Raw genomic sequence first — 22422 nt, 5'->3', positions numbered from 1 at the left:
CATTTACATAATAAAAAACATTTGTATAAATCATTACCAATGAAACATTTAAAAATTGATCGTTATTTGTGTTTACTACATACATCTATATGTACATTTTTGAGTTAAAAATTATACATTTTAATAAATTATAATTGGAAAACCTTCACTGTATAAGAACAAGAAATGTTGATTTATTTTGATTCGAAATTGCGAGCATATAGTTGCTGGCATTTTTAGTACATTTTGAATAGAAATATAAGGCTAACACTGACTGGAAAATAAAAATGGCTACCACTAAAGGCGAATGCAAATGGCGGTTGTTATTGTTCGTGGAATTGCAATAATTACGAAGATTTTTTTACAAAATAAACAACAAAAACACTACTCTAAAGAAATACCAATAGGCTTAAAATCAAGTAAAAATATTCTGTTAACTGCTTGTATAGTTATAAACTTTTTACTCGCTCCTACGTCGGTTAAATCAACGCCACAAAAATTTGTCCAAACGCAAACTGTGACAAGAAAAATATTCAGCGCCAGTGAAAAGCAATATTATTCATTTTCAATGCATGAAATGAACAACTGTGACACCACAATAATTCACTCCAAGCTGTGAAAAGTGCATTATACAATTTGCAAATAGGGATGCGTCCAAATTCAAGCAATCATCTGCATTGAAAAACGTTGGAAAAACTCTCAACCATAAATCCAATTCAGCCAGCATAGGAGCGCCCAACTACTGCCCGCCTTCACCCGCACTCCACGTTGTCTTTAAATCGGAAAAAAACGCGTCGAAAAGGAAACAAGATGCAGAGGTTAAAGTTAAATAAAACAAAGTAATAAGTAATGTTATGCTCCTTTTATGTATGTGCATACATATGTATATATGCAGGCAGAAGTGCTGACAAAGACAAAAATAACAACAACGGCGTTTCAGTTACAGTTTAACTGCATAACGTGAGCAAAGAAAAAAAAACAATACAGTGTGGCAAGGCGGTAAAAAGTGTTGGACCTGTGTTTTCGTGTCATAATTTATGATATTAATAACAACAACGACTAGAAGCTCACAATAGTGAAAAATGTGCGCAAAGAAAAGATGCAATTGTTTAAATGCAAAAGACGATTTGATGCGCATCTTATAATCTGGAATACAAATACGAATTTATCCATTACCCACGATGATGATTTTGATACGCATCCGTGTTTATAAAAATAGTTATAGCAAAAATTGTGTGTGCATGTGCTAAATGCAAAATTTGTGCAACACTTTACCAATTAAATCTACGACGGGTACGATTGCCGTGTGATGATATGCCACTTAAACAGGTGAGTACGAGTACACACCTATACGTGTGAATGCAATGCAGTTGCAGTGTCTTCCCGACTCACTTTCATCTATAATTATGAACGCTTTACTGCTTCTAGTATTCTGTTGCCGCAAACTTTGCAAAAACAGCTGATTCGCGAGTATTGCATTTGCTGCGACTAAAGAATTTAGAGGTGGTGGGGTCGTGGTTGTGGTCGTGGTCGCCTATTAAACACTTGCGTCACCCACGCCGTTTCCATTTACTGAAAACACAGTTTTTGGACGTGTCATGCGTTTAGCGTATCTTTAGGTGTGTGAGTGTATGTGTGTGTAGTTCTATTTTTTTTTTTCTTTTTTTTTATTTGGATTTGGGATTTTTTTTAACGGTGGGCAGTGTAAGGAACGAAGGTGGCCAGAGTATTTTGGTTACCTTTTTCTTTCCCCTCTCGGACACACAACCCTTTTAAAGAGTCCAAAGAAAAATGGCGACGGGGTATCGATAACATGAAACGAAAATGAGAACGTGAGCAACCTGTGTGCACAGGAAATTTTTAATTTTTGTTTGTATTTCTATTCGAATTACTGCGCATAAAGTTTAAGACCAGACTGTCTCTTTTAGATGCAGTCGTTATCGACTTGATGCGACAAAAATTCATAAAATATTTCTGTTGTTAAAATAAATTGTTGTTGGAATTTCCAACAAGTCCATATAACCATCTCGCTCGCACACTACACGAACAACCAGCACAAAACAGAAACGTCAAAATATTTAATTGTTTTTTTTTTTTTTTCTTAGTATGGCTCCCACTGTCTGACTGAATAATTAACAAGAACTAATTTGATAAATTATTTTCGCTTGAATTAATTATAAATAACCATTTATAGCATATATAATTGTGTTTACTATGTACATACACACATGTCCATACATGCAGAGTTTTTTTCGTCACTTCTGTTAGTCAGGGCTGCAAAACCCAACTCAGTTTCCGATAAACGATAGTTGTCAATATATCGGGAATTGACACACCGCTAGAAATTTCTTTGCCTCCTGCTTCCTTAAATGTATAGAATTTGCAATGCATTTTTTAAACAAATTCTCAAATTTGCAGCAGCTTGAACCGTCTGTGCGGATATCGGTGTCGCTCCCGTGGGAGGCAGCACTACGACTGCGTCAACTGGCCGTCGAGGGCAATCCCACCTTGCGTGCGCTCGGGATTCTTTCCGTGCAGCCTGAAGGCGATTCTGTGATAGCTTTAAAAGTTGGAGGACAAGATATTAAAATAACAAAAGGTATGTATTAGGCAGACTATTAAAATATTTGCACTTGAATCAATTTTAATGCGAGATCTAAATCCATTTTTAAAGATAATTCAAACGATGTCGCAAGCGGTGCACTTGAGGCGGCTGGCACGTCTTCCAACAAAGCCGCTCACGTCGTTGGCGCTGCCAACTTGGCGACAACGCATTTGGTGGCACCAAGTTTCGATGGTCCCAGTACAAGCAAAGCGGCCTATGTGCAGCAACATCAGCGACTCACGCAACTGCCGCAGAACGATGCAATCTCAAGCCAGCAGCAATTACAGCAGCAACGGCGAAATGTACTACCACAGCAGAAATTAATACAGCAGTCGCTGCCGCCGCCGCAGACTCCACCTTCGCCGTACAGTAATGCATCTACGACTCCGCCTGTTTTTAAGTCACCCAACACGGTTTGTCCAATGGAAGGCAAGGTGCCACTGCTGCCTTCTCCTGCAGGTACACTTAATGTGCCAAGAGATTTCCCATTCGAAAGTATGCGACAGGCACGTGTCCTGCAGGGCAGGGATACAGCTGCAACCACAGGTGGCATGAACACTCTTGGTCCACCGCCTCCGCCTCCAATTGCTACACTCAATCTGTTGAACAATCAATCAGCGCAAAATGGCGAGGTTATTGCGACGACAATTGTGGCGGGAACCCCCAATAAATCTCAGTTCATAAATCCGCCTCCGCCATATCCCGGTCTTGGTCCTAGTACAGGCACGAGCTCAAGTTTGACTGCCTCTAACAGTAACAATCCAGCAGCTGTTGCACCAAGTACGAAACCCGCGCCGACCTATAATATGCCAATGTCGTCGTCATCCTCTGCAACACCAGCGCCTTCAACAACATCGACAGGCAGTAATAACATTGCAATATCATCTCCGCTTTTGGTCAATCTGCTGCAAAACGACGGTAATGCGTTATCGAGTCAAATGAAATCGCCCCAGCTGACGACGCCAACGACACCACAGTCGCCCATTGTGAGCATGAGTCCAAGTGCTCAAATGATGAACTCTAGCTCACCAATGCGTTGCTCTTCGGCCACGCCCAGTGATTTTGTCATGGGAACAACAGGTGCGCCGCATGACAATGGTAATGTGCCTAGTCCGGTAGTGCCATCCTCTCCAACAGGTGGCGGCCCCGTAATAATGCGAAATATGCCGAATCACCAACAACAGCAGCAACAACAACAACAACAACAGATGCTGCTCAGTCCCAGTAGTAACGCGAATCTATATAACCAAGTTCCCGCACCCCATAGATTTCAGCATGCGGTCGCACTGCGCCATCAGCAGCAACAGGTTCATCAACAGCAGCGCCATCACCAAATGCAAGGCATACATCAGCGATTCATACCACCCCAACAGCAGCAACAGCAACAGCAGCAGCAGCAGTTTCTTGGGCAGCAACAGTCAACTGGTAAGCATGAAATCAGCCGCAACAGGAACACATATCTAAATGATCTTCTATTTACACAGATTGCTTTACTAATATAAACCTGCAACAGTCGCAACAGCAGCAGTTGAGGCAGCAGCAAATCCGAGCCGGTCTACCACCACCACATCCGCAGCAACATCAGCGACTTATGAGCATGCCATTGTCTTCGCCCCAGACGCAGCAGTTTATGTCACATGGTGGCGCCTCGCCCATTGCCCATTCACCTGCCTCCAGTCATCACTCGATGCACAGTCCGCTAATGGGCAATCATCAGGGTCCACCTCCATCGCTGCTTTCGCCTTCGACGACACCCAAAAGCCCACATTCGCAGCAGCTGACACAGCTTCAGCAGAAACAAAAAGAGATGACGCCAATCTCAAATATGCAACATGCTAACCTTGTACCTGTAGCTGGCGCGGGCAATGCTCAGCTGCCACCACCGCCTGACTACAATCAGGCAGCGGCGAATTCGCGCTGGCCCGCGCTTAACAAACCGATGGATTCGGTTACTAAGAGCAGTTTCCAGGAGTTCACACGCTATCAGATGCAATACAATCTGCAGCAACAGCAAATTAATTTAGGCAACGGCCCAGCGCAGACTACGACGGCAACTAATACCGGCGACATGGTGCCACCGGGAACGGTAACAATATCGGGTACCGGGCAACGTCAGCAGCAACAACAGCAACAGCAGCAGCAGTTATCGATGCCAACGCAACTACAGCAATTAGTGCCACAGCAAACGCAGAATGTGACGAATGTTTCAAACGTTGGTCATGGCCTAAATGATCCATTAATATCGTTGTCTGACCTGGAGGCCTTAACAACCAACGACTTGGACGCTTTACTGCCAACTCTAAACTGTGATCTAGACTCAACGCTGAGCCTTGAGGATAAGAACGAACTCGAATCGTTGCTTCAGGATGCTAAGGACTTAGACTTGGACTTAATCGAGGATAATTTGTCTGCGGTCGGTATGGACGTTGGAGATGCGTTGAGCACGCTGCAGGATGCGTCTGGTTGTATAGATCAATCACAGCCACAGTCCCAGCATCAGCAGCAACAACAAACTCAAATGCTGGACATGCAGTCATTCAACCAGCAGCAATTATTGCAGCAACAGCAACACCAGCATCAACAGAGACAACAGCAATTCAATCAATTGCAACAACAACAGCAGCAGCGACAACAGTTGCAGCGCCAAATTCAGCAGCAACAAGTGGCGCACCGCACCCAACAACAACAGCAACAACATCCACTTCAAATGCAACAGCAACAACAGCAGCAGCAACAACAAGTGGATAATACAGGGGCACAAGCTGCTGCCCAAAAGAAACTGGCGCAATTGCAGCAACAACAACAACAACAACAGCAGCAGCAACAACGTCAAGGAAATATGCAGCAAAAACAATTCATTATAAATCCTCACACCGGTGACATGGAGCCCATGGCTAGTGACGATAGTGATACGGAGGCTGAGCAGGAAACAACACAATTGCAATTTCGCAGCATGTCAAGTAGCCTGAGCGGTTATGCGGGCTTTAATCCTGCAAACGATATGATGCTGCCGAACAACCTATTTTCCGAGGAAGACTCAAACTCTGCAATGTCTAGTGGTCAACAGCTTCCGCTGGCGGGCAGTGATCAGGAGAGATCACGTGATTCGATGGCCTCGAACAAATCAGCATCGAATCGATCGAGGAAAATGCCACAGCTTAAGCTAAACCATAACAATCAGAATCAGCAACAGCAACAGCTTAACCAGAAGCTGCAAATGTCTAACTCAGGCCAGCCCATGCAAATGCAACAGGTGCAAATGCAGTCAACCACACCAACCGGCGATTCTCCTCGATCGGGCAACAGTTCTCCGTTGATTGGCACGATCGGAACTACCATTGGCAATAGTAAGAAAGCTAAGCCGAATCTTCTGCGGGAGAAATTGCAGCAGGGCGTGAAAGAACGGAAAGCCAAAGACCCAACAACACCGGCTACTCCAAAGGCGAAGCGGGAACGTGCTAAGGGCAATGCTAGAGCCAAGGCAGCAGCTGCAGCAGTAACGGTGTCTAATTCATCGACTGAGGACGAAAAAATCAAGCTGCGATTAAAAGTAGAGAAAGTTGATTTGCAACAAGCGTCATATGAGCATCAGCATGTTCAACTTAATGCCATAATGGACAGTAATCACTTGCAGCAGCACCAACAACTGCCGATGCAAACACAAATAGTGGCTCTACCTACGTCGCAGCAACAACAACAGCAGCAACAACAACCGCAGCAACAACCGCAGCTACAACAACAGCAGCATCAGCAACAACAGCAGCATCAGCAACATCAGCAACAACAGCAGCTTCAACAACAACAGCAGCTACAGCAGCAACAACAGCAAAATCATCAGCAACAGCAGCAAAATCAGCAGCAGCAAAATCAGCAGCAACAACAGCAACAGCAAAATCAAAACCATACTGTGTACAGTAATTTCCAGAATCAACAACAAATCGGTCAACAGCAAACTAATGCTGCAGGGCTGAGTGAGCCACGCGTGCCGCCGCTGCAGATTCGCCTCCGGGGCAAAAACTCTGTGGTTGTAAAGAATACACGCAAGGAGCGCAAGAAGGCACCAACATCGGCAGAGGAGGGTCAAAAAGCTCGGCAAATAAAGCGCTCCTTTAGCGAGCAGGAGGCACAACAGCAGCAACAGCACGCAATCGAGGGTGCGCCGGAAAGCAAGCAATCTAAGCTAGCGCCTGTGCCGCATGTCAATGGATTACCAAGCTCTGGTATTATATTGCAAAAGGCACCGCAAGCACCGCCTTCGCTGCCGCCACAACCAGTTCATCCAGCGCAACAATTGACAACAGGTGCTAAGACCACAACTATAGTAGCCGGCAAGAACGGGCTTACGATCAGTGCCATTGTGGAGGCGCATAAGTCGCAGGCCGGGGATGGACAGCTGGCAACTGTTGGGTCTACGAACACTGGCACGGCGACAACACTGCAGCAACAACAACAGCAGCAACTGAGCAAGATTGCAACCTCGCTGCCAAGCAGCATCACTCTAAGTGCAATCACAAGCACCACAACCACCAACAACAACAATAATAATAATAATAGCAACAATAATAACAACATTAACAGTAGCAACAGCAGCAGCAACAACAGTCGCATGCTGGGCAACATAACACTGAAGAACCCAATTAAGACTGCAGCTACCATCACGCCGATTGTGGGTGGAAAGCCAATGACAAAAAACCATAAGCCGCCGCCGCCATATATGACCGCTGTGCAACAGGTGCATTTACAGAAGCAGCAACAGCAGCAGCAGCAGTTACAGAAGCAACAACAGCAACAGCAGCTACAGAAACAGCAACAGCAGCATCAGCAACAACAACTGGCGGCGGCCGTAACCATGCTGCCAAGTGCGACAACGCTCAAGCGTGTCGAGATCACCAAATTGGCGCCAAGCAGCGCCGATACAGCAACAATAACAGTCACCACACCCTCACCATCCACGCCAACAGCGACAGCAACATTGTCAATGCTTGGGGAAAGAAAACTCCCAGTTGCAATTTCGATGAACTCCAACTCGATGCTCAATAACAATGTCAGTGAGAATGCAATTAGTAATACGAATGTACCCATCATGACACCGGCAAATCCAAAATTAAATCATGTAGCTCTGCAAACTGTAGTCAATTCGCCAGGCGTCACGTCATCCCCAACACCAACACCGACTACGGCTGCGGCGGCTGCGACGCCAACACCAGCATCTGTTCTCGCGAACACGCTGCGCAACTCACCGGCGAGCAACGGCAGCGGCACTCCCGGCCACGGCAACAATGGCGGCGGAGAAGACAGCGGCATTGAGTCTATGGATGCGCTCTCTGAAAAGAGTCCACACCAGCAATCATCCAGCAGTCCCATACAAATGCAACAGCAAATGATCACGAAGCAAGCAACAAGTTCAGCCTGCACATCGACAACAATAACGCAATCTTCATCAGTTGCAACACCGGTGCAGACACCGAGCACGGGCAACAGTAAACTTCAGCAGCTACAGAACGCCGATGATGAAATCGAGAAGGCGCTTGCCAAAATGGAGGGCGAATTCGCGGAGGAATTCGTAGCCACAGTGCGAAAGGAGGACACTGCGTCCAGCATTGGAGGTGACTTTCATTTGACAACAACCAGCACTAAACTGAATGGGGAGCATGATATATTCGAACACGATGATCTCATCAAGAAGCTGACGGACAATTTAGAATCGGAGGATACGAAAAAGCCGTTGCCCACACCAGCTACTGACGCGATAGTAGCGACCGTAGCGGAGCCAAATCCGGATAGTAAGATCAAAATAGAAAACATTAAACTGCAGGAGCTGCCTACGGTGCTGCCCACTAAAAAGGAGGCTGCAGAAGTGGATAATCGGCAAACGACTCCATCGACTGCTCCTTCTATTAAACAGGAACCCGAGCCCGAAAAAAATCTCGCATCTACCCCGGCTAAGGAGAATGAGGTAGTCGAAGAGAAAGAAAAGCCTCAGACGGAATCCCTGCAACCCATATCCATTGAGATTCCCCCTCAGTTGGACTCCGAAACGCCACGAATTAGAACTCGTGCTACCAGTCGTCTAGAGAGTCCATTGGATGCTCAAAAGAGCAGCCCAGAAGCGCAACAGACAACTGTAGTTGTTACAACTACAGCGACGACGGCAGCAACGACAGCGACAGTGTCGAACAGAAGCGCAACCAGGGTCGCGTCGATTCCGAGTCCCCGATTGGGAACGACGGCTCCAATGCATAACAATAACAATAATAGCAGCAGCCTGAAGCGTCGTCGGCAGGAGTCGGAGTGCGGCAGCAGCAATGACGGAGCTAACGATGCCAACCTTCTCATTGAGACTAGCAACAGCAACAAGCGCACGCGTATCAGCAGTGGCAGCAGCAGTGGCAACAACAACAACAATAATACCGCTGAGGCCACAGAGTCAACGGGGCTAAATTACATGCACTCCAAAAAGATTGAGATCGAATCTTCTGACTCGGACGAGCCCCTGATTGAGGTAGCGGGCAAGGTGCGCAATTCGAAGGCTCAAGTTGAGGAAAAGCACGTGACGCGACGAAACGCCCAGCAACAGCAGCAGCAGCAACAACAAAGTAAGTATATTGAAAATGCAAATATGCTTGGATACTATTTTGATTAGTTATTCCTGGTCTTTTTTCAGAAGCTCCCAGTTTGAGTACAACACCCACGCAGGCACAGAAGACTGGCAAATCACAGCCCATTGCAGCAAATAACAATAATAATAATAGTGCGACCTTGCAGACGGTCAGCAATGCGGCGATAGCGGGGACGTCAAGCAACAGCAATAGTAGCACAGGTGTAGTGCACGCAACACGTGGTGCAACAGCAGCTGCTGCCACCAGTGGCACCAGCAACAACAGCATTTCTAATAACAACAACATTGTGAACGCCAATTCGCCAACAGACGAAAAGATTGGAACGAGGAGGAGCGTAAGGGCGAGCGCTGCAGCTAACAAGATAATATATAGTCGCAGCAATGCGGCCGCGGCTGCTGCTGCAGCTGCTGAGCATAAAAGTACTCCAAGTAAATCAGCAGCCGGTGCTGCCGGAGTAGTCAGTGGTGTCAACAGCTCAAATGCGAACGCCAGTTCCGAGAGTGTGGCTGAAGCGCGGCGAAAGACGCGCAGTGCAGGTAAGTTGGCAGCATTATCGGTTGGTAGTGAAAAAAGTGTTACAAATTGAAAACTTTTAGTTATTGGTGAAGCTACGTTGACCGAGGGACGAAGAAGAAGGACTTCGCGTGATTACAAGTGACCAGAGTTTTGCGCCTTGGCTAAGGGAATTAACCATACGAGCGATGCTGAAGAGGACGAATTAATTAAGCTGATCGAACTGGATACTGCGGATCGGTTTGATATCAGCACCAGTTTCCCATTGGCCCAGGCGCAAAACGTCGAAGGAGACGTCGACCAGAATAGCAGCATTAATATCGATATTGGAGATATAAAAGAGGATATCGTGAATATATCTTCAGCGCTGACACTCATCGGAACAACAGATAAAAGCGCCCTTGATTACCTGGAAGAGGAGGGAGATGAGGCCGATGATTTGCAACTGATGACGTATCAGAACAGCAGCGAAGTGGACGCTGAAGTAAATGTGGATGCTGTTAGCTTACTCATGCCAGATCTGAGCAATGCCACAGGCCTAGACTGTGGCAATTTTGTCGACTACGATGAATTCAACATGTGTCTGAACAACATTCTGAGCGAGAAGGATGATCAGGAGCTCATGGACTGCGATGCAAGCGGAAGTGCAAATATAAATAGTGGCAGACACCATCAGCAGCAGCAACAACAGCAGCAATGGCGTGACGTCAACGAAGTGCTCAACATTGTGCCGCTGCGATTTCAGGAGTTTGCAACAGAGGCAAGCATCACAGGCGATGATCGGTCCGTGAGCAGTAGCTCCTCGCAAATGGCATAACGGCGTCGCTTTGATAACCGATTGTTCAAAATGCTTATTTCTGCAGTTATGTAAATAGCTTAAACTCACATACAAACAAACAAAACAGACAAATGCCAATTCTTTCGTTTGTACAAAGGTTTTGTAAAGGTTTTTTCCTTGAATATTTTTGTATAGTTAGTTGTATTCAAAGGTTGCAATAATGTTGCATCTCAAAACGAGCAGCATCACACTCACACACACATATATATATACCCATGTTTCACTTAATTTTTAATTCGAAACTTCTCTCTGCTTATGTAGCACTACTTTCCATAAATCCAAATCCAAATATCCCTTGGTTAATAGATTTACTAGTCAAGTGAAACAGACAATTTGTGTAAAGATCAAAAACATTTATTGAACAAATTAGTTGAAAATTATACACATGCAAAATTTATACAAAAATAATAAAATAAACAAAAAAAAAAAAACACAAAAATAGTAGTTAACCCCGACACCTTGCTCTATGACGCATGCGTATTTTCATTTTCTCATCTAAGCAATTGTATATACTTTAGACCTAATTCAAATAGATGAAACACAGTTAAACACATTTTTTAGAAAAGGTAAAACGCAAAAATAAACTAATGTTTATCTTGATGATCCAAGCTTAACATAGAAAACAAACAAACAAAACAGACCATACTTTTATAATTTTATTTTATTATATATCTAATTATATGCACACGAAATACAGATATAGTCTCTATAGTTTTATATGCATACGTTTGCGTTGTTTCGAAAAATTTGTTTTTTAGTTTTAAATGCTTTGTTGTAAGTCATATACATAATATTAAACAAAAAATCCTCTACCAATACATATGCACATATAAACCTCTGCAATAAGTTAGTCAAGGAAAAACACGAAAAAAAAATACGTGTATACCAGAGAGAAATATATAAAAAGTGTTTGTAGTTTTGCAAAGCGAATAAAAATATGTATATACTTATATACAAAAAGAAGATTTAAAAAACGTATATAATGTTATATATTTTGCATACACAAAACAAGAACAAAAGAGAAAAAAAATATAAGAAAAAAAACGAATGCAAAAGTTGTATTGTATATAAAGCAGGCTCTATTTTTGCTAAATGTTATTTAAACAAATAGGGGAAAACAAAGATGCATAGCAGAAGCAAAGCGCTAAACAAACACATTAATTAAATACAAATAATAAATATTTCTTTAAACGCATACATATATATTGTTCAATATTATTATCTTATGTGTATTGTATGATTGCTAATTAAATAAGTCTTTTGATACTTTGTACATGTTTAATTTAATGAAAAGAAAACTTATGTAAAGCCACGACCCCTAGAATAACATGCATATATAGTACCGATATATGTATATATTATATCTCTGAAAAACATATATAAAGCAAATTCGTTTATGCATACAAAACCTCATTACAAAAGAAAAAAAATACAAAAAAAAAAAAAAAAATTCATGGATGTCAACAATATTTAGTAAAGTTTTCACATGTTTCACCACACAAATTTCACAAATATAAAAATAAAACTCAAATTTATTGCAATAAACAAATGCTAATGGCAAAATTGTATAAACATAATTAATTCTTATATTGCCAATACCAATAAACACAAATTCATGCAACAAAGACATAATACACACACACACACCCATAAAAAGAATACAAAAAGTAAATAAAAATATTAAAAAGCAAATGCATTCAACACAAGATGAAGAACAACAAAAATAAAAACGAAAGTGTCTTAAAACGTAGTATTAGAAGTTTATTATTAATAATTTGTTTGTACTTTAACTTTAAAGTAAAAAATTATTTATAGAAAAAAAAAGAAAATACAAAGATTTAATATACACAAAAATTAAAAAAAAACCTTAGTGTATCATTTATTTAGGATTTACTTATTCAATTCCAAGGATTATATATTTTATTATGGGCAAACATGAATTGAACTAATACTAAGAGACAAAATTAACCCCAGTGCGTAATGTCTCTCCCACATTAAGGAAATTAGTCATTCTAATTAGATTATTTTATGTATTTCATATTTGATTATAGCACAAAAGGTACTAGCGTTATCGGTTCAATGATAAATAGACTTTATTGATGGACTCGTCCAAATAGGCATACTTATTAAATAGAGGACAAAAATATTATTGTTTTAAATTTTAGTTGCTTACAATATTTATGGTTTCTTATTTCAAATAATATAAGCTGAGAACTTACTAGACAACAATTGGCAACTTCTTCTTGCGAAATTTCTATTAAAAACTGGAATTCGCCTAATAGAAAAAATATTCCGTTAAAACAGACTTAAAATACGGAGAGAGAGGTAGAGGTAGAGAGAAAGAAAAAGGAATGGAAGAGAGAGAGAGAGAGACACAGTTGTGGGAAAAGTATGTACATTCAACAGATGAAAACTTGGGCCCTAAATAATATAGAATATACCCGAATAGCAAACGTTTAAGAAAGCTGTTTCAGTTAAATTTTAAGACATTTTACAGCGCATTTTAATTTAGCTTTGATAATCAAATCTGGCTTGAGTATGAAGAAATATGTACAAATGGAAATTAACTATTTATTCAAAATAAATTGTTTCTTTTGGTACTTTAACAGAAATTTCTCGAAGTTATAGAGAGATGTAAATGAGCAGGCTTCAGATGAAATCGTTTCAGAGAGCCAACACTTCTGAAATATTATATATTATTATATATATAGATCTATAAAGAGATCTCCATTTCTCAAAAGTACTAAATTTCTTTTTAAAATAGTATTGATATTAAGTAAATTAAAATGATGGAAAACCTAACTAGAGCTGAGTTAAGTTGAGTTGAGTTGCTGTTGTCGGCAGGCATCACGAGTTGCTTCAGCTGCTCTCACGGCGCCTGCGCAGGCAACGGCAACGGCAATGCCATAGGCCGTGCTCTGAAGTGGCATAGGCAGCTAGCAAAGGGCAGCAAAGGCCAGCGGACAGGAGAGGACGAAACAGTTGAGTGTGAGTTGCCGTCAGGAGCAGCACGGCAAAGCTGTCCGGCGTAGCTGACATAGCAATAGAACGCAATAAATTAAGAAACCTCGCATAGGTGAGCGGATTAAGCAGCAAGTGGTGTACGCTCGCGAAGCTTCACTGTAAACGTGCTCCCCAGACGCGAGTAAAACAAAGGTATATATACATATATAGGCCATCAAATACATATTTCAATTTATGCATTTGAGATATCCGCGAAACAGTTGAAATTCGCATAAAAATATTTCTTAAGTGCTGTGAAAATAACAGGAGTAAAAGCGTTAAGAGTTTGCAGCTTTATTGAAGTTCTGCCCAAAAACTTGACAAACTTGATAAAGCAACAAATATGTATGCATATAGGATATATATTTTTCGGTATTTTCCGTATAAGCTGTGCTGCCTAGTGTAGTGTTTGTTTTAAAGGACAAGTCGAATAATAACCAAAACAAAAGCAAATGTTGACACTCATGGATGACGTCCTACTTTTCATATGTACTATGTATATTCGTATAAGTGTGTGCGTGTGTGTATTGGTGAATGTTTGCTCTATGACGTATCCCATAGCTGGGGATGGTGGGTTAGTGGGTTAATGGTTTGGGTGGTATGCCGCCCCCACTGCTACAGGCCGGTCGACTTTTATGGCACATTAACAACTCTGAGTATACAGAGTTATTTACAACAAAAATGCTCAAATAACTATATTAGTACATATCTTAGGCATAGTTCAGCTTATGTTGCTATGAAAGTAGTCTGAGCTGTTAGTATTTCGATACAGTGCGTCAGTGCGTCAGGAAAGAAACTGTAATCAAGTTTGAAATATTTAAGGAAATCCTATTTACAAGTATATAAGAAAGTCTTTCAGATTTGACTTAAATATTAAATCTTTGTTAATCAACATATACTTTAATAACAATAGTAATAATAGAACTTGATGATACGAAAAGAGGATCTACAGCGGGCCTATAAAAATAATGATATCAAATCATTAATCATTAATGGAGTTTTAAGTTAAAACTTCTCAAACAAAATAAATAGATGCGTTTATAATTATTTATCTTTAATCTGGATCCATTTCATGGACTCCCTCTAAATATATATTTGTAAAAAATAAATTAAACTTGTAACACAAGTCGAATAATATAATAGATACTAGATAATAGATACAACTAGGTCGCTTTATATACCTAATAAAAATAAAAGAGATATGAATAATAATGTTAGCTTTAACTCACCCGGAATTTTCTGTCTTCATAGCCCCATCCGTGACCTGTAACATGTAGTGGCTGCCGTGTGGTGGCTAGCAGAAGAGGGATCTGGACTCCACGAAAAATGCACATCCGCCTGTGGTCGGGACGACGCCTGCACACGTACCTGAAGATAGGCACCTTTGTGTTGGTGGGCATCTGTTACTTTGCCTTTCTGTTCCGCGAATCGCTCAATGCGTTCGAGCATCGGGAGCGCGCTACAACCGCCGAGCTGGAGGCAGCCGAGGCATACGCCGAGCCGTCAAAGCAGCAGCTGAAGCTCAAGCGCCAACAGCTCCATCGGCAACGTGCGCTCGCCCGTCTCAGGGCTAGCCAGCAGGCGAATCGCAGCGCTGCATTGGCCGAGGAGGCCCAAGCCGCCGTCTCGGCAAGCACCTTGAATCCCGTCTACGAGTACTCCGAGGAGCTGCACAGCCGTACTGAGCATGAACTGAAGCTGCGACGCGATCACTTGGCGACTGTTTGCGACCGATACAAGCTTCAAGAAAAGTACCCACCGAACCCATGGGAGTTCTTCATCTCGCCCGGCCATAATAATCTGGTGTGGTGCAATGTCTTTAAGGCGGCCAGCAGCACGTGGATGTACTACTTCAACATACTGGGTGAGTGAGAGACGTAGAAGAGAGAATGTAGAGAAGAGAAAAGACAAAGAGAGAGCAGATAATAGAGAATAGAGATTTGAACAGAGAGTATAAAGAAAAGAGGAAGAGCTATGAGATACGAAATACGAGGTATGAGATATGAGATATGAGATAAGAGATAAGAGATAAGAGATAAGAGATAAGAAATAAGAGATATGAGAAATGAGATATGAGATATGAGATATGAGATATGAGATATGAGATATGAAACATGAGATATGAGATATGAGATATGAGATATGAGATATGAGATATGAGATATGAGGTATGAGATATGAGATATGAGATATGAGATATGAGATATGAGATATGAGATATGAAATATGAGATATGAGATAAGAGATAAGAGATAAGAGATAAGAGATAAAAGATAAGAGATATGAGATATGAGATATGAGACATGAGACATGAGACATGAGATATGAGATATGAGATATGAGATATGAGATATGAGATATGAGATATGAGATATGAGATATGAGATATGAGATATGAGATACAAGATACAAGATACAAGATACAAGATACAAGATACAAGATACAAGATACAAGATATGAGAGATGACAGATAAGAGATGAGAGAGAGAGAGACAATGAAAGAGAGAAGAGAAGACTCTATTCGATTCTCACAGCCGGTTTTTCCTTTCTTTACATTAGCTGGCTACGATCTAAAGTATCTACAGCGAACGGAGGTTCAGCCCCTGGAGCTTGCCCGTCAACGCTTTCCCCGCCCTGAGCTATCCGAGCTGATGGAGCTGCTGCCCAGCGCGTTGTCCTTCTTGTTCGTGCGCGATCCCTTCGAGCGCATCCTTAGCGCGTATCGCAACAAGCTTGAGGGCAATCGGAACAGCTTCTACAAGGCACTCGGCACCAAGATCGTGCATCGCTATCGCCGCCGCAGCCTGAACGTTGCGTTTCCCCGTTGTGGACCCACCTTCGAGGAGTTCGTGCGCTTTCTCATCCAGGAGCATGCGGCGGGCAATCGCTTCGACGAGCACTGGGCACCCGTGTACAGCTTCTGTACGCCGTGCAGCGTGAACTTTACGATCATCGGAAAGACAGAGACCTTCCAGCGGGACTCCGAGTTTATCATACGGCAGGCGGGATTGGAGTCGTTGCTGTTGGGGAAGCTGCCACGGCGCAAGTTGCGCAAAATCGGGAATCAGGCACGCAGCGGCGTCAAGTCGGAGGAGCTGGTCGAACGCTACTTTGGAGAACTCGATCGCTCAACATTGGACCAATTGCTCAATATATATCGCATCGACTTTGAGCTCTTCGACTACGACTATCTCAAATATTACAATATGGTGCACTCCTGGAGCTTGGAGCAGAGCCCCACAGCCCCACAGGCCAAAAGCGGCCCGCGAGCTGGCACCGAACCTCTGCTAACCACATCGGCGACGTCAGCTCTAAGAACAGCTGCTGCTCCTGCAGCATGAATGGATCGATGAATAGAGGATTGAATAGAGATTAAGCCAGGCCAAAAGTATATAGCTCATATTCGCGATAAGAATCTTATTTATGTACCTTTATACAGAGATGGATCAGTAACCGTAACCCAACCGAAACTATATGTATGTAAAACTATATGTATTTATTCTACCACTGAGTAAGGCCAAATCAATGTTTTCCAACAACCACCAAGCGAATCACGACAATTTTCGACCTCTCTTGGGCAATGCCAATGCAAGGAAAGCAAAAACCAAATGTAGATAGAATGACTAATTTTTATGCATTTTTCAGCAGTCGTCAAAGCACCACCACACCCACACACACCTACGCACCCACACATACACATTGAAACCTTAAAATTTCCAGAGTTTTGCATCTTTTTAGATGGCTCTTCTAGTTAGTACAAAGTACAATTTACAGTTAATACGAATCGAACTTCCGACATACACACATATTCTTTACCACACCTACGACCTCTATACAAATATCTCGCCTGTTGTCTTTGAAAACGAACAATTTTATGCAAAAACCAAAAACAAAGACATATTTACATATATATATATATATATATATATATATATATATATAGAAGTGCATATATATATATACAGTATATACATAAATATTTACAAAAAAATATTTACAACCTCGTCACCTTCCCTCTAACTATAACTCTAACTTTAAGATTCAAAAACATTCTGAAATGTATGTAAAGTTTTCTTCTCTTACATACATACATACTCACACACACACATAAATACATAAATACAAATGTACATATAAGTACATCGGACATATGCACTTACATCTATGAATTTTATAAACAGGTCTTCATCAACGTTTTTACCTTTTGGGGACTGGATGGGGTTTTTCCTATTCTAAAAAAAAAAAAAATCTAAACCAAAGAAAATTTAAAAAATATACATATATTATAATTATAAATTTTTGGTAACTGTGTCAAAATAAACCCAAAAAAAAACCGACAGCGAAAAACAAATCTGCAAATATTTACAGTAATAGAAAAAAAAACCAAAAAAAAACTATAAACTTTTCATGTGATGTTTAAAATTAACATATATACACACATATACATGTAAATACTATACGTATATAAATAATATTTAAAATGAAAAAATACAAAAAAAAAAAAACCTTTACTATCTATACTTATTTTGGATTGTATTCCACATATATATAACAGACATATATGTGTATATATATATATACATAACTGTAACCAAATCGAGCAACAAACTTTAATTACGAATCAACGATATTATTCCACACTTTTCGTTGCGAACCAAATACAAATCTTAACTAATAAATGGTTTTTCATTTCTGGTATCGGATTTTCGGGAGCTAACTTCAGAAGATTGCTATGCCCAAGATTTTATTTTAATTATTATTACTAAATTGTTTTCTACAAAGGCAGGCGTCTGTATTAACTTAACTGTGTGGAGCTCTAAGACATTGGAGTATAATGATAAAATTGGAGGGTATATTTGAAAAAAAATAATGCGGTTATGGACGGATTTAAAATGATCCCAATCAAATTGAACTGGCGATTGCTAAAAAACGGTATATATTTTGCATACTCTACGTTTTTGTTTTAGTAATTTGTTTTAATAAACGCAAATGGGGGAAAAGAGATTACACACAATCAATAAACTCATTTTTACTTATTGAATGGATATAAAATATTAAAATATATAATAATAAATTCAATAAAATAAATTACCTTAAAGTTTTCTTCGATACTAAATTTATTTAGTTCACTGTCACTTAATCGTAATGAGTTACACAATCGTCAACTCCTATTAAAACCCATCGATGTAAGAATCCGTTTCTTGGCTCGATTTATATACCTAAGATACCTCTTTCTAGACACTAATCTACTTCGAGTGCCTGTCCTTTAGACAGCAATCTTCAGCATTACCGAAATATATAAATCATAAAGGCTAACATAAGAGACAAGTCGTTCGCCTTTTTAATGGTGATTATTGAGAGATTGCTGTCATCGTCATGGTACTTCTCCCCAATCATGATTTCGGCAAATTCTTCCAAGTACTGAAGATCTCGCGGTCCAGTATATTCCTCCACCTTCTCGCCATTCCGGAGCCAAGCAATGTGCGGCACTTGCGTGACATTGAAACTCCTGCAAACTGCCGCTGAGGCCAGGCAATCGAACTCAGCCACGCATATGTTATTTCCTTTCATCGCTTTAGCCAGCGCTATCCACTTGGGTGCCAGTTGGATGCAGTAGAAGCATTTGGGTGAATAAAATTTGATGAAAAACACTCCAGATGCTACGGTCTGCGTAAAGGTTCCAGGAGTCAAGTGGTAAACATTGCCTGGCACACACCGTAAAGCATCGTTGGAGCCACGGCCCACGAATTCTCCGCCACTATTGTGGAGCCCCAAGGACTGCTGCAACGTTTGCAGATTTAGTGATCCGTCGATGAATCTGTGCTGCTCTCCCCTCTTTTGGAATATGCCCACAGTTGGATAATCAGTAACATTCAGCTCATGGCAAAAGTTCCCATGCTTGATGCAGTCAAGGGTTCCAACTGTGATATTCGTATTCGATCCGGCCTCCAGGATGGTGAGAAAGTAATTCAATTCTAATCTCAAAGAAGCACAGCTTTTGCAATTGGGCACATAGAACTCAACCAGGAAAGTCTGATTATCTGAGGAGCTCTTGAAACTGTTAGGATTCAGTGGAATCAGCCATTGCCTCTTTTGAAATTTTGCTTGCACGACCAGGGATGCCAAGATGAGAAACGTAATGAAGCACAGGCCGGTTTTACCTAACATAATTTTAAAATTTAACTAGCCTTTCACACAAAACTCAACGGCATCTATACAAATTCAAGTTGAAAGTGCCCGAGGCGTGAGGTGCCCGGAATCCGATGGGGAGCACTGATGAGATGGGTTGACTTTAAAGAAATTCGTAGGCCACATTCAGGGACTTCAATAAACGATGCGAGATTGCAATCCCATAACTGCATTTTCATTTGGACTTAAATCTGCTTCATATAAGTGGATTCAATTTTGTATGAAATGAATTTTAATTGTTCATACCACACCCGAAATTATATCAATTTTCTCCCCAATAAAATCCCAGCTAACTAAGCTATAGGTTTTTTCAAACCCTCATATACATGGAGTCCATCCGACATTAATAACAGCAATCGCAAAGAATTGGAATAGATTATTAAATATTTCGTACCAGATTGAATCGCATTGGTATATCTGTTATACCGCAGACAGGGTATGCAATAATAGTCCAAGTATTTCTGATCAGAACAGAGCTTTATTCAGTTATCATCCAGCCTAAGAGCCTATTATAACACTTTATCTATTTATACAAATGATTGACATATCTCATCATGAGCTAATATCTTGCACTCTCTTGGAAAATTACAAAAAATCTTATTCCAGTTGAAAAATCCCGCTCCAAGCGAAACAAAAATTATTTTTTGCCATCAGCCATCAATTTTCAATGATTTTATTAATTGTTGCAGCAATTGCAAAGCAATGGTATAGATTATTAAGCATTCGACCTTCGTAATAAGCAGCGAGTGAGACCCATCAAGCTCTTGTTTGTATATCTGTTATACAATAAAAAGGTGTACAATGTACGAATATTTACTGATCGAGACTTCATTCCAAAACTACATGCTGAAGTTATCTAGTATATTCACTTTAAAATATATATACATAATGTATGTGTCTTAGATATAAAATTCTCGTGTCACGGTGTTTGTTGCCAAACTCCTCCGAAACGGTTCGATCGATTCTCACGAAATTTTGTGTGTAGGTCGGGTAGGTCTGAGAATCGGCCAACATCTATTTTTCATGGCCCTAAGTTTAAAGGGAGGGCCACCCTTAATTTGTTTTTTTTTTTTTTTTTTCATTTTTGACGCAACGACCTTACGATTCCATTCAGTGACTCAATGTACAAAGAAGCATTAATTGCTATTGAGGATCATTGCATTGCCATTGAGACAATGTAAATGTAGGTTTGATAACAGTGACAGCTTTCGTTTATGCTCTCATGTTAAACAATTATTCATTCACATTTTATTAATACCTGAACGTGATTAATAAATATAAGTGTAAAGGTAAGGCAAATAATGACCAATCGAATATAATATTACGTCACTGTTTATCACCAAACTTTTTTTCCAATTGATTTATTTATGTTTGACAAAAAGACAACAATGCCACGATAAGGCAAGGGGGTTAATTTGAGACGTCGAACACTCAGATCACAAAGATCAGATGACGAAAGGCAACAAAGCAATACATATATCCGTGTGAGCAATCCACAGACAGCAATTCTGAATGCTACACACTTTGTCCCGCATGAACATATACGAAGATCGTATACATGCCTCCGACGCACTCAACGACTAGCAGCTAGTGCATTGGGAAAAGATAAGGGTCACATGTACGGACTCTATAAATAGACAGATGAAAACTAACCCTTGCAATCCTAGCGACAGATTATATAAGAGACGAGCGCTGAGCCTTTCAAACTCTGCGATAAGATAAGAATATGTAATAGACCAATGCTGAGCGTTACACAGCAATAGACACGCTAGATTTAAGGGTTGAAAATATGCATGAGTCTAGGTATATAAGCCCAGGCTCAGAAGAATGAAGATCAATACGAAGCTAAACACCATCATAGTCAAGTGTATTCGTTCAGTGGGTTCATTGCTATCAATGCCAAACGAACCTTATAACTGCATCCCCACACACTTATAGTAAATTAGTTATTTTGTATTTAAGTACAAAATATTCCTTAGAAATAATGGATATGACATATGATAGTATGTATCATACAATTCATTTTCATAAATATTCCATACGACTTTGAGTTATATCATTATAAAGAGTTTTATTTTCATTGATCAATAAACGTAAATATATATATATTTTGAAATTGTTTATGTTTATGCTCGAGGAGTGTGTCCAATCATAATAATGTTGCTCGTATATAGCGACAATTGTATATATATTTATACATACATGTGTATGTGTGTGTGTGTGTGTTGCCATAAAACTACTTACAGAAGTTGTAAAGCGACATTCGCATGGGAACAATAAAATATCAAGACATATATATATATATATATATATATATACGAATATCAATTAACGTTTACATATATATAAATATATATATCTTATATATAGTAACTGTATAAGTGCTGCCCAGGGCAGCGCTTCTTAAGCTTTCACACAAATACAAGCGTTCAGGGTGTCCTTGGCCAGGATCGTCTCACAATTGCCCGTTGGATAAACATACCGATAATACTTACTACAAACATCAATAAATATATGTATATATGCAAGCAAGCAAGCAGGTGTGCGTATGTATGTGTGTGTGTATCACCTATGTGTGTGTGGTATAGCACTAACAAGAATAGTAATTGAAACAGAGACTACATTAAAATTGCGAATAATTATTGAATAATGATTTCTGTGCCAAAACTCTAGT

General features: G+C 40.5%; 3 protein-coding genes across 5 annotated transcripts; 2 read left to right on the top strand and 1 right to left on the bottom strand.

Moving 5' to 3' along the window:
• The first annotated feature begins 244 nt into the window (after positions 1–244).
• On the top strand, positions 245–10994 carry Ncoa6 (Nuclear receptor coactivator 6). Of its 2 annotated transcripts, none has more exons than XM_089465621.1 (6): positions 245–1308; positions 2398–2578; positions 2654–4009; positions 4069–9180; positions 9249–9740; positions 9801–10994. In XM_089465621.1, the coding sequence occupies exons 1-6, from the start codon at positions 1294–1296 to the stop codon at positions 9860–9862; spliced, it is 7218 nt and encodes a 2405-aa protein (XP_089321747.1). In that variant the 5' UTR covers positions 245–1293; the 3' UTR covers positions 9863–10994. The 2 variants fall into 2 exon arrangements, with proteins under 2 accessions (XP_089321747.1, XP_017859165.2); XM_018003676.2 differs by having other exon boundaries at positions 9228–9740.
• Positions 10995–13482: 2488 nt separating this feature from the next.
• LOC108611182 (carbohydrate sulfotransferase 11) lies at positions 13483–18238 on the top strand. 2 transcript variants are annotated; one of them, XM_089465652.1, is made up of 3 exons: positions 13483–13711; positions 14810–15422; positions 16119–18238. In XM_089465652.1, exons 2-3 carry the CDS (start codon positions 14885–14887, stop codon positions 16898–16900), a joined length of 1320 nt encoding a protein of 439 aa, XP_089321778.1. In that variant the 5' UTR covers positions 13483–13711; positions 14810–14884; the 3' UTR covers positions 16901–18238. The 2 variants fall into 2 exon arrangements, with proteins under 2 accessions (XP_089321778.1, XP_089321779.1); XM_089465653.1 differs by lacking the exon at positions 13483–13711 and adding an exon at positions 13730–13903.
• A 414-nt stretch (positions 18239–18652) lies between these two features.
• On the bottom strand, positions 18653–20038 carry LOC108609573 (thioredoxin domain-containing protein 5 homolog). The gene has a single exon (XM_018001293.2). The coding sequence runs from the start codon at positions 19725–19727 to the stop codon at positions 18846–18848; it is 882 nt and encodes a 293-aa protein (XP_017856782.1). The 5' UTR covers positions 19728–20038; the 3' UTR covers positions 18653–18845.
• Positions 20039–22422: the final 2384 nt, after the last annotated feature.

This window comes from Drosophila arizonae, chromosome 3 (assembly GCF_054131065.1).
Source record: "Drosophila arizonae isolate 15081-1271.41 chromosome 3, UAZ_ARI_1.0, whole genome shotgun sequence".
Lineage (NCBI taxonomy): Eukaryota > Metazoa > Arthropoda > Insecta > Diptera > Drosophilidae > Drosophila > Drosophila arizonae.
The sequence above is the reverse complement of the archived record's forward strand: the minus strand, read 5'-3'. Positions and strand labels throughout refer to the sequence as shown.

What these genes read in the sequence shown, in the direction of transcription:
- LOC108609573 (XM_018001293.2), bottom strand. Translation starts at nt 19,727, where the DNA reads ATGTTAGGTAAAACCGGCCTGTGCTTCATTACGTTTCTCATCTTGGCA.
- Ncoa6 (XM_018003676.2), top strand. An exon ending in GCAGCAGCAGCAACAACAAA is followed by an intron (nt 9,181 to 9,227) that starts GTAAGTATATTG and finishes TATTTTGATTAG; the next exon opens with TTATTCCTGGTCTTTTTTCA. An exon ending in GCGAAAGACGCGCAGTGCAG is followed by an intron (nt 9,741 to 9,800) that starts GTAAGTTGGCAG and finishes GAAAACTTTTAG; the next exon opens with TTATTGGTGAAGCTACGTTG.
- LOC108611182 (XM_089465652.1), top strand. Translation starts at nt 14,885, where the DNA reads ATGCACATCCGCCTGTGGTCGGGACGACGCCTGCACACGTACCTGAAG. An exon ending in GTACTACTTCAACATACTGG is followed by an intron (nt 15,423 to 16,118) that starts GTGAGTGAGAGA and finishes TCTTTACATTAG; the next exon opens with CTGGCTACGATCTAAAGTAT.